Source organism: Oncorhynchus tshawytscha, unplaced genomic scaffold (genome assembly GCF_018296145.1).
Source record: "Oncorhynchus tshawytscha isolate Ot180627B unplaced genomic scaffold, Otsh_v2.0 Un_contig_7271_pilon_pilon, whole genome shotgun sequence".
Taxonomy (NCBI): Eukaryota; Metazoa; Chordata; class Actinopteri; order Salmoniformes; family Salmonidae; genus Oncorhynchus; species Oncorhynchus tshawytscha.
The window spans coordinates 96012-109113 of record NW_024609369.1 but is presented as its reverse complement, the minus strand read 5'-3'; the positions used below and the strand labels follow the sequence as shown (position 1 = coordinate 109113).

Genomic DNA, 13102 nt, shown 5'->3' with positions numbered 1-13102 from the left:
GTGTGGACAGGTGTCTTTTTATACAGGTAATGAGTTCAAACAGGTGCAGTTAATACAGGTAATAAGTGGAGAACAGGAGGGCTTCTTTAAGAAAATACTAACAGGTCTGTGAGAGCCGGAATTCTTACTGGTTGGTCGGTGATCAAATACTTATGTCATGCAATAAAATGCAAACTACTTACTTAAAAATCATACAATGTGATTTTCTGGATTCCATCTCTCACAGTTGAAGTGATAAAAATGACAGACCTCTACATGCTTTGTAAGTAGGTAAACCTGCAAAATCGGCAGTGTATCAAATACTTGTTCTCCCCACTGTATGTACATGTAAGTGTCTTATATCAGCTGAAAGCTTAAATTCTTGTTAATCTAACTGCACTGTCCGATTTACAGTAACTTTTACAGCAAAAACATGCCATGCGATTGTTTGAGGACGGCGCCCCGCGTCAAAATATTTTTCCACGGGCACAGTTTTCATTCATTCACAAATAACAATTAAATATTCACTTACTTTTTGAAAATCTTCCTCTGATTTGTCACCCGAATGGTCCCAGCTATAACATCTAGTATCGTTTTGTTAGATAAAGTCCTTCTTTATATCCCAAAAAGTGTTTCGTTGGCGCCATCGATTTGAGTAATCCACTCGTTCAACATGCAGAGAAAGGAATCCGAAAATCTACACCCTAAACTTTGTTTCAACAAGTCAAAATATGTTTCTATTTACTTCTCCGATACCCTAAAATATAATCGAACTATAATATTTATTACAGAAAGAAGTATGTTCACTAGGAAACTGATTTTAACAGGTGCATATTGTCTTTATAGTGCACGCAAACACGAATTTCCAAGACTGTGTCCTTCTGCTAAAACTGATATTTCTTAATTGTTTTTGAAGTTACAAGCCTGAAACCTTGAACATAGACTGCTGACACCCGGTGGAAGCTATAGGAATTGCATCCAGGGAGCTAATTTTCAATATGACCTTACTCTTGCATTTCTAAGAGGATGGTCTCTCCAAAAAAAAAGGTTCCGGTTGGTTCGTCTTTGGATTTTCTCCTACTAAATCTATTGTGTTATAGTCTCCTACATTATTTTAACATTTCTACAAACGTCAAAGTGTTTTCTTCCCAATGGTACCAGTTATATGCATATCCTGGCTTCAGGGCCTGAGCTCCAGGCAGTTTACATTGGGCATGTCATTCAGACAGGAAGTGGAGAAAAAAGGGGCCTAACCCTAAGAAGCTTTAGGAGACCACAGTAAAGGAAAGAATAGGCTATGGGCTGAGCAATGGTTGGGCTTGTAAAATTCTCAGGTTTTCCTGAAATCCCAGTTGGAAAGGTTCTGGATTCAGGAGCACAGAAGCCGGAAGTCCAGAATCCTTCAACCAGAATTCCTGGGAATATTAGGAAAGTTACCATCATTTTGCAATTCTAGCCATGCTGGAAATATCTCTTACATTATAAATATTACTCACAGTTCACTACAATAAGAGCTCAGGTCGTCCTCCTTACTGTTTTCATGCTGAGGCAGTCTAAAGGATCAGTGAATGGCCTGGGGACATGGACTCTATTCTATTAACCAGTGGTCAGTCAATTTCTCTGTGTCCCAAATGGCACCCTATTCCCTTTATAGTGCATTACTTCTGACCAGTGTCCATAGGGCTTTGGTCAGAAGTAGTACGCTACATAGGGAATAGGGTGCTATTTGGGACACAATCTCTGGTCTGCCTTTACTTCACTGAACACAGCACAGATAGGCCCACAGCCCCTGTTACTACCACTAGAACTTGACCAGGGAGAGATTAGTTGAGGACACAGTCCATATCGTCCACTTAATCAGGGAAGGAGAGAAAGAGGCACTCCAGAAGATAAAAATGGATTTGCATGCAAATTGCATGAGAAACTGTACGTTGATGTTATTCATCTATATCTCTATGTACTATGGGCATTGCTATCTATTCATATTCTCCCTACAAGTGAAGTTACTTGGAAGAGAAAGCTAATGTGGAATGAATACGTAAGTAAAATTGTAAGTGTACGATTATTATTATTACTGTAGCATGTGCATGCAAATCTATCATACAATAGCCATGACTTCATCCAAACACTCACGTCAAACCAGATTTACTTTCCCATTATACAACAAGCATCCCAGCTATGCATTTCAATAAGCATTTATCTCTGAAATTATACCAGTAGTCATCTCTGACAATACACCAGTAGTCATCTCTGACAATATACCAGTAGTCATCTCTGACAATGTACCAGTAGTCATCTCTGACAATATACCAGTAGTCATCTCTGACAATGTACCAGTAGTCATCTCTGACAATGTACCAGTAGTCATCTCTGACAATGTACCAGTAGTCATCTCTGACAATGTACCAGTAGTCATCTCTGACAATATACCAGTAGTCATCTCTGACAATATACCAGTAGTCATCTCTGACAATATACCAGTAGTCATCTCTGACAATGTACCAGTAGTCATCTCTGACAATATACCAGTAGTCATCTCTGACAATATACCAGTAGTCATCTCTGACAATATACCAGTAGTCATCTCTGACAATGTACCAGTAGTCATCTCTGACAATATACCAGTAGTCATCTCTGACAATATACCAGTAGTCATCTCTGACAATATACCAGTAGTCATCTCTGACAATATACCAGTAGTCATCTCTGACAATATACCAGTAGTCATCTCTGACAATATACCAGTAGTCATCTCTGACAATATACCAGTAGTCATCTCTGACAATATACCAGTAGTCATCTCTGACAATATACCAGTAGTCATCTATACCAGTGATCTCTGAATATACCAGTAGTCATCTCTGACAATGTACCAGTAGTCATCTCTGACAATGTACCAGTAGTCATCTCTGACAATATACCAGTAGTCATCTCTGACAATATACCAGTAGTCATCTCTGACAATATACCAGTAGTCATCTCTGACAATATACCAGTAGTCATCTCTGACAATATACCAGTAGTCATCTCTGACAATATACCAGTAGTCATCTCTGACAATATACCAGTAGTCATCTCTGACAATATACCAGTAGTCATCTCTGACAATGTACCAGTAGTCATCTCTGACAATATACCAGTAGTCATCTCTGACAATATACCAGTAGTCATCTCTGACAATATACCAGTAGTCATCTCTGACAATATACCAGTAGTCATCTCTGACAATATACCAGTAGTCATCTCTGACAATATACCAGTAGTCATCTCTGACAATATACCAGCAGTCATCTCTGACAATACACCAGTAGTCATCTCTGACAATACACCAGTAGTCATCTCTGACAATGTACCAGCAGTCATCTCTGACAATACACCAGTAGTCATCTCTGACAATATACCAGCAGTCATCTCTGACAATACACCAGTAGTCATCTCTGACAATACACCAGTAGTCATCTCTGACAATGTACCAGTAGTCATCTCTGACAATATACCAGTAGTCATCTCTGACAATGTACCAGTAGTCATCTCTGACAATATACCAGTAGTCATCTCTGAAATATACCAGTAGTCATCTCTGACAATATACCAGTAGTCATCTCTGACAATATACCAGTAGTCATCTCTGAGAATATACCAGTAGTCATCTCTGACAATGTACCAGTAGTCATCTCTGACAATATACCAGTAGTCATCTCTGACAATGTACCAGTAGTCATCTCTGACAATATACCAGTAGTCATCTCTGACAATATACCAGTAGTCATCTCTGATAATATACCAGTAGTCATCTCTGACAATATACCAGTAGTCATCTTTGACAATGTACCAGAAGTCATCTCTGACAATATACCAGTAGTCATTCTCTGACAATATACCAGTAGTCATCTCTGACAATGTACCAGTAGTCATCTCTGACAATATACCAGTAGTCATCTCTGACAATATACCAGCAGTCATCTCTGACAATATACCAGTCGTCATCTCTAACAATATACCAGTAGTCATCTCTGACAATATACCAGTAGTCATCTCTGACAATATACCAGCAGTCATCTCTGACAATATACCAGCAGTCATCTCTGACAATATACCAGTAGTCATCTCTGACAATATACCAGTAGTCATCTCTGACAATACACCAGAGAGCAATTACATAGATTCATAATGAAGGCTTACGATCACAGTGGTCTGGTTATTAAAAATAACACATTAAAAATAATGTAGGCCTACACCTTGTGTCCCAAATGTTCCCCTATTCCCTTTGTAGTGCACTACTTTTAAAGAGAGCTTGGGTCAACGGTAGTGCACTATAGGGAATAGGATGCCATTTGGGATACATTCCAAAGAAGCAGAATTGCAATGCCTTACGGGTTAAGAATCAGTCTGCTCGTCAGCGAACAGGACAGACCTCAAACCAAATCATCAATCTTCTTTGTTGACAATCTCTTCTCTCGTTAAGTAGACGGTAACACAATGTTCCAGTTGGACTTTGTTTGTTTGTTTGTTTTGTGACGTGTACTTTCTGGTAATGAGTGAATCTGTGCTGAGGGGGAATCAATAGCAGCACTCAGAGGTTTGGCTCAGGGAGAGAAGGCAAGTACGAACCCTACCCAACACTGAGCGATGGATGCATCCCACATGGCACGCTTTTCCCTTTATAGTGTATCCCACATGCACCCTATTCCCTTTATAGTGTATCCCACATTCACCCTATTCCCTTTCTAGTGTATCCCACATGCACCCTATTCCCTTTATAGTGTATCCCACATTCACCCTATTCCCTTTATAATGTATCCCACATGCACCCTATTCCCTTTATAGTGTATCCCACATTCACCCTATTCCCTTTATAGTGTATGCCACATTCACCCTATTCCCTTTATAGTGTATTCCACATGCACCCTATTCCCTTTATAGTGTATCCCACATGCACCCTATTCCCTTTATAGTGTATCCCACATGCACCCTATTCCCTTTATAGTGTATCCCACATTCACCCTATTCCCTTTATAGTGTATCCCACATTCACCCTATTCCCTTCATAGTGTATCCCACATGCACCCTATTCCCTTCATAGTGTACTACATTAGACAGTGGTATTCAAACTGTTTCAGCTGGGATCCCATAACCTTTTGAGACCCCACCCCAAATCTAATGACGCAACCTTAAAATCGGTACATTTAGGTTTTTACATCAAAAAATAATCTTCAAAACGAAAAGAAACCAATAGATACATTTACTCAATAAAATTAAATGTGTCATTATTATCTCAAAAACGTAATAATCTGTACTCTTATTTCTTTGTTCCCTAAAGTAGTTTCCCCGTGACCCCAATAGGGGTCATGACCCCGACTTTGAATACCACTGGAATATAGTATATAGTAGAATACAATGGTGTATAGAGCTGTACATTATATTAACAGCTTATGGGGCGGCAGGGTAGCCTAGTGGTTAGCGTGTTGGACTAATAACCGGAAGGTTGCAAGTTCAAATCCCCGAGCTGACAAGGTACAAATCTGTCATTCTGTCTCTGAACAAGCAGTTAACCCATTGTTCCTAGGCCATCATTGAAAATAAGAATTTGTTCTTAACTGACTTGCCTAGTTAAATAAAATAAAACTATTTAAAAATCACATCTTCCTCAAACATGCCTGTAGTTTTCTTTAAAAGAAGTGCTCTCTGGCAGAAAGATATCTTTTTCAATCTTTATAATGTCTCGGTTAGCCTGGGTATCTGGGAACTAACCCTCAACAGCTATAGCTGCTTGAATATTATATTTGTAAAGATTGTTCTTTTCACTTCATTATGATATCAATTATATATGAGGAGATTTATATTAGCTCTGCTTATCATCAACCCCCAACACATTGACTACGGCGTCCTAAATGGCACCCTATTCCCCAAGTAGTGCACTACTTAGAGAACAGGGTACCATTTGGAACACAGCATTCTCTTCTCATGGCCGGCTGCCTGCGTGAACCTAATGACTTCTCATCAGAACACCACCATCTCCATCTCCTCGTGACAGGTTTAGTAGAGACAATATTTTATAGTTGCATGGTTTTTAGTGAAGCTGAGATTCCATATTATCCCGTATGATCTCCCCCCCTTGTTATTCTGGAGGGAGCAGTGAGAGCCGCCCAGGGCCCCAACAGTAGCATTAGCAGGGTTGCAGAATGAACAGAGAGAGAGCGAGGGGAGGGGGTGAAAACAGGGAGGGAGAGGAGAGAGAGATGACTAGTTTAGAGGAGCCAGGACTGAATGGACTCTGGAGTTACTGTATGAAGGATCTTTGACAGCTCTGTATGTCTCATTGGGACATACAGAGCTGAGTCCCTATCCCTGCTTATAGAAACCCAATCTGAACATCAAATTGACCAAAAAATCACCATTTCCTGATAGTCCTCTACACTGCTTCCTGCATTTGCTTGTGATTCTAGAACCCTCTCTAGAAAAGGTCTAGGTGTTCAGATCAGTTCAGTGAAGCCACAAACACACACTTACTCATCAGAATGAGCAATGATGTGGTCTGGCAGAAGCAAGGTATGGAGCAGGCAACCTGATAGGGAACTCATCTTGGACCGGCTGCATCTATCTCCCTTCTCCCACTGCTCTATATATCAGCCTCCCTTGTCCCATCTCCCACTGCTCTATATATCAGCCTCCCTTCTCCCATCTCCCACTGCTCTATATATCAGCCTCCCTTCTCCCACTGCTCTATATATCAGCCTCCCATCTCCCACTGCTCTATATATCAGCCTCCCTTCTCCCACTGCTCTATATATCAGCCTCCCTTGTCCCATCTCCCACTGCTCTATATATCAGCCTCCCTTCTCCCACTGCTCTATATATCAGCCTCCCTTGTCCCATCTCCCACTGCTCTATATATCAGCCTCCCTTCTCCCACTGCTCTATATATCAGCCTCCCATCTCCCACTGCTCTATATATCAGCCTCCCTTGTCCCATCTCCCACTGCTCTATATATCAGCCTCCCATCTCCCACTGCTCTATATATCAGCCTCCCTTCTCCCCACTGCTCTATATATCAGCCTCCCTTCTCCCATCTCCCACTGCTCTATATATCAGCCTCTCCCACTGCTCTCTCCCACTGCTCTATATATCAGCCTCCCTTCTCCCACTGCTCTATATATCAGCCTCCCTTCTCCCACTGCTCTATATATCAGCCTCCCCCATCTCCCACTGCTCTATATATCAGCCTCCCTTCTCCCACTGCTCTATATATCAGCCTCCCTTCTCCCACTGCTCTATATATCAGCCTCCCTTCTCCCACTGCTCTATATATCAGCCTCCCTTCTCCCACTGCTCTACTGCTATATCAGCCTCCCTTCTCCCACTGCTCTATATATCAGCCTCCCTTCTCCCACTGCTCTATATATCAGCCTCCCTTCTCCCACTGCTCTATATATCAGCATCCCTTCTCCCACTGCTCTATATATCAGCCTCCCTCCCATCTCCCACTGCTCTATATATCAGCCTCCCTTCTCCCACTGCTCTATATATCAGCCTCCCATCTCCCACTGCTCTATATATCAGCCACTGCTCTATATATCAGCCTTCTCCCACTCCCACTGCTCTATATATCAGCCTCCCATCTCCCACTGCTCTATATATCAGCCTCCCTTCTCCCACTGCTCTATATATCAGCCTCCCTTCTCCCACTGCTCTATATATCAGCCTCCCTTCTCCCACTGCTCTATATATCAGCCTCCCTTCTCCTCCCACTGCTCTATATATCAGCCTCCCTTCTCCCATCTCCCACTGCTCTATATATCAGCCTCCCTTCTCCCATCTCCCACTGCACTGCTCTATATATCAGCCTCCCTTCTCCCATCTCCCACTGCTCTATATATCAGCCTCCCTTCTCCCATCTCCCACTGCTCTATATATCAGCCTCCCTTCTCCCACTCCCACTGCTATATATCAGCCTCCCTTCTCCCACTGCTCTATATATCAGCCTCCCACTCCCACTGCTCTATATATCAGCCTCCCTTCTCCCACCTCCCACTGCTCTATATATCAGCCTCCCTTCTCCCATCTCCCACTGCTCTATATATCAGCCTCCCTTCTCCCATCTCCCACTGCTCTATATATCAGCCTCCCTTCTCCCATCTCCCACTGCTCTATATATCAGCCTCCCTTCTCCCATCTCCCACTGCTCTATATATCAGCCTCCCATCTCCCACTGCTCTATATATCAGCCTCCCTTCTCCCACTGCTCTATATATCAGCCTCCCTTCTCCCATCTCCCACTGCTCTATATATCAGCCTCCCTTCTTCTCCCATCTCCCACTGCTCTATATATCAGCCTCCCTTCTCCCATCTCCCACTGCTCTATATATCAGCCTCCCTTCTCCCCCACTGCTCTATATATCAGCCTCCCATCTCCCACTGCTCTATATATCAGCCTCCCTTCTCCCACCTCCCACTGCTCTATATATCAGCCTCCCTTCTCCCATCTCCCACTGCTCTATATATCAGCCTCCTCCCTTCTCCCATCTCCCACTGCTCTATATATCAGCCTCCCTTCTCCCATCTCCCACTGCTCTATATATCAGCCTCCCTTCTCCCATCTCCCACTGCTCTATATATCAGCCTCCCTTCTCCCATCTCCCCACTGCTCTATATATCAGCCTCCCTTCTCCCACCTCCCACTGCTCTATATATCAGCCTCCCTTCTCCCATCTCCCACTGCTCTATATATCAGCCTCCTTCTCCCATCTCCCACTGCTCCAGCCTCCCATCTCCCATTTTCCACTGCTCTACATATCAGCCTCCCTTCTCCCATCTCCTTTCTTTCATCTCCCACTGCTCTACATATCAGCCTCCCTTCTCCCATCTCCTTTCTTTCATCTCCCACTGCTCTACATATCAGCCTCCCATCTCCCATCTCCCACTGCTCTACATATCAGCCTCCCATCTCCCATTTCCCACCACTGCTCTACATATCAGCCTCCCTTCTCCCATCTCCTTTCTTTCATCTCCCACTGCTCTATATATCAGCCTCCCTTCTCCCATCTCCCACTGCTCTATATATCAGCCTCCCATCTCCCATCTCCCACTGCTCTATATATCAGCCTCCCACCTCTCTTCTCCCATTTACCACCACTCTATATATCACTCTCCCAGGAGCAGCCTGCATCTCTCACTTTATATCTCTCAATCTATTCTCTCTCTCTTTCTCTATCACCCTATTTCCTCATCACCATACATAGTCAAAGATCCCTCTTTAGTAAGAGACACTCCTCTCTCTCTCTCTCTCTCTTCAGTTTAAGGGGCTTTATTGGCATGGGAAACATATGTTTACATTGCCAAAGCAAGTGAAATAGATAATAAACAAAAGTGAAATATACAATAAAAAATTAACAGTCTCTCTATCTCTCTCACGCCACTTTAAAAATATTCACATAATTTAGCATAGATTAACATAGTTTAACATAGATTAAAAGTAGTAGCCAGAGGCCAAACATATTGATTTGGGGAGTAAGTGACTAACCTGACTCCTTGATCTGCTGTGTGCTCCCCTGGTCATCACGGTGGTTGTCCAGCCTCAAGACAGACAGCAGGTGTTCTAGGATCTTCTCTGGGGTCCCTGACACCACCACGTACCTGTCAGAGACAACACTGTCACTGGACGAGTCGTCCTCGATGGAGGACAGAGAGCGACTGCTGCTCCACACCTCCTCTCCATCCCCCTCTCCCTCTGACTCCTCCTCGTCTATGTAGCGGAAGTAGGGGACATCGAAGGTGGGGACTTTGGTGGCCTTGGCCCCTTCCTCTGCCCGGCTGGCGCTGTCACTGCCCCCGCTTCCACTGCTGCCTTCCTCTGAGTCTTCCTCCTCATCCTCCTCCTGCTCCACCAGAGCCACCGCTGCCAGCAGCCTGCCCTCCTCCCGCTGCCGCAGGTCCGGGGGTTGCCGCGGCCGAGTGCCCATCCTCAGCATGTCCCTGTGCCCCTTACAGCCGGTACCACTGTTGCCGTGGTTACTGCTGCATGCCTTCCCTCAGCCACCCATTGGCCCATCCGGCTAGCTGTCCACCTGCTGCAGCTGCTATAGAGCCCTGGGAGAACCCTGGTCCTGTGGTCTCCCTACCCCAGAGAGAGTTCTCCACACCCAGCCTGAGACGGTGACACTCTCCCCTGTGTCTGCACAGCCAGTCAGCCAGTCAGCCAGCTACGGCTCACTCCCGGCTTACTCACTCTCTCTCACACACACACGCTAGCTCCATCCATCTGTGTGCTGTGAGCTGCAATGCAAGCACACGCCGCCTGTGTTTAGAAGTGTGTGTGTGTGTGTGTGTGTGGAGACTGAGGAGGAGAAGGACTAGAAGGAGGGGGGAAAGAGAGAGAGTGAGAGGGAGGGGTGAAAGCGGAGCGACAGAGAGGCTTACCTCCTGTCCCCCTCCTCGGGTCTCCCCCCTCCCCTGGCCAATGCGGAGGGGGCTGGCCGCTGTGACGACACTCTCTGGAGCACCAGCACCTCCTGGCCCCGCTCCCGCAAACATACACGGACTGCCTCGTCACTGTGGGCCTGGAGGGAGGGAGTGAGGGAGGGAGGGAGGGAGGGAGGGAGGGAGGGAGGAGCATAATCACTAAGGAGATTCCCTGTCTTTTCTTTTCCTCTCACCGCATCCCACTGATTTCCATCACAATAGCCCTGTCACATCCAGTCCTCTGAATGAAAGACACTCTCCATAGATTACAATAATCATTCATTCATTTTTTATCAGTAAACCCCAGTCAGGAATTGTATTTACAATCAAATGAAAGCATATTTTAATGAACAATTGTTCTTTAGAGGATATGAATGCTGTTTAGACCATGATTTATCTATCTGTCTTCCGTAACACTTTGGATGTGTTTTATGTGAGGAGCAGGTCTTAGTGTGGAGTAAAAACACTGGCTTTAAAGGGTTTGCTGTTGGCCTCAGAGGAGACAGCTCTGGGTTTTCTAATGTCACCCCTGTGTGCTCTGTGTGAGGGTTTCATAAGGAAGAGAGATAGGGACTGGTGCAGAAGACACGTTCACACACAGGAACACACACACACACACACACCGCGACGGCAATGTCACTTAATCACCAGAGTGTTATCAATCTTTCCCAGCCTTCAGGCACATAGGGAAAACACTTAACTGGTCATCTCTCTCTCTCTCACTCCATCCCCCCTTCACTGTCCCCCCCTCCTCTCTTTCCACCCACACAGGAACAACAAACTCCTCTGCTGTGAATGCCTGTCCTCTGGCCACCCAGTCTCATGTAGTCATGGGTCAAGGATAGCAGTTTAACCCACTGAGACAATTACCACAACAACAACTACAACTTATGACTGTTCCTCACATGCAGTAGAGCAGAATAACTTGTGAAGCAAAATCAATTACTATACAGTACATCATGTATATTCAGTAGTAGCCAGATTATGCAGTCCACTCACTCTGTGGGAATACCCATGAGTTGAATTGGGATATTGTAGTAGTAACTGTCCCAGATAATGGTGTTAAATAATATTACGAGGTTATTGCTAGTGTCGCTCTAGATTGGACTAAGAGACTAAGAGGCAATGAAAGTGTGTGTGTGTGTGTGTGTGTGTGTGTCGTTTTTTTCCCCTTTAAGTCCTAATCAAGAGTGCATTATCTTTATCAATACCATTGGTTCAATAAGACAATAATGTGTTGAAGGGTGTGTAAATCAGAAAGAGAGTTACATCACCACTATAATCTGCATAGAGGGTTTAACACCGGCACCAATGCAGACGAAGGGGAAGTAACTAATTGAACCAATTAGGCCGGGGGATATTGGCTGGAGTGGAAACCGAGGGACACATGAAGGCCCTTTTAGGAATCGAGGTTGGGATGATGTGCAAGAGAAGTGTAGTGGGGGGTTGTGGGAACTGGGAAAAGGAAGTCACATTCAACCATTTGTAGCTGTTTGGGTCATAACTGGACAAACACAAACACACATGGATGCATAAATACCAGATGGAAATCACTATTCAGTTACCTCAGAGAGCATTAGGGATTAGTAGAGGGAGTGGATGAATACTGGAAAACGAATACATAAACACACAAAAATAGTATTCTTCAACAAAATTGCCTGTAAAGATGATTGTAATGGACCTGTAATGGTGATTGTAATGGACCTGTAATGGTGATTGTAATGGACCTGTAAAGGTGATTGTAATGGACCTGTAATGGTGATTGTAATGGACCTGTAATAGTGATTGTAATGGACCTGTAAAGGTGATTGTAATGGACCTGTAAAGGTGATTGTAATGGACCTGTAATGGTGATTGTAATGGACCTGTAATGGTGATTGTAATGGACCTGTAATGGTGATTGTAATGGACCTGTAATGGTGATTGTAATGGACCTGTAATTGGTAATGACCTGTAATGGTGATTGGGTGATTGTAATGGATTGTAATGGACCTGTAATGGTGATTGTAATGGACCTGTAAAGGTGATTGTAATGGACCTGTAGTGGTGATTGTAATGGACCTGTAATGGTGATTGTAATGGACCTGTAATGGTGATTGTAATGGACCTGTAATGGTGATTGTAATGGACCTGTAATGGTGATTGTAATGGACCTGTAATGGTGATTGTAATGGACCTGTAATGGTGATTGTAATGGACCTGTAATGGTGATTGTAATGGACCTGTAATGGTGATTGTAATGGACCTGTGATGGTGATGGTAATGGACCTGTAATGGTGAATGTAATGGACTGGTTGAACCAGGACTAGTGATTCTATATCTCTCTTCCATTCCATCTCATTATTTCTCTCATCGGATGTCTGAACATGTCAGCTTTGCAAGCAGCCATGCATGATGATTTCTGACAAGTATACAGTTTGCATAATAAACCAATTAAATTAATGGTTGAAGCATTTGACATTCAGTAAAGTTGGTGATATTTAGGCAGTAGATACAGAGACAGAATAGTACCCTATTCCCTGTATAGTGCACTACTTTTGACCAGAGGCCTATGGGTGGGGGGATGGGAATAGGGTGCCATTTGGGATGCACATTATTAATAGGTGGTAGAATACAGTAGATTAATACGTAGTAGAGTACAATAGATTAATAGATAGTAGAGTA

At 44.0% G+C, this 13102-nt stretch overlaps 1 protein-coding gene across 2 annotated transcripts in view; it reads right to left on the bottom strand.

The window, feature by feature from the left end:
* LOC112238962 (rap guanine nucleotide exchange factor 5) overlaps nucleotides 1-13102 on the bottom strand; it is a 69097-nt gene that overhangs the window by 35812 nt on the left and 20183 nt on the right. The window contains exons 2-3 of one of the 2 annotated variants that reach the window (XM_042315020.1): nucleotides 10397-10536; nucleotides 9501-9613 (exon numbers count right to left, since the gene is read on the bottom strand). In XM_042315020.1, coding sequence (XP_042170954.1) covers nucleotides 9501-9613; nucleotides 10397-10536 — 253 coding nt within the window. Of the gene's footprint in view, nucleotides 1-9500; nucleotides 10346-10396; nucleotides 10537-13102 lie in introns of those variants that run through there. The other variant, XM_042315019.1, reaches the window with a different exon arrangement.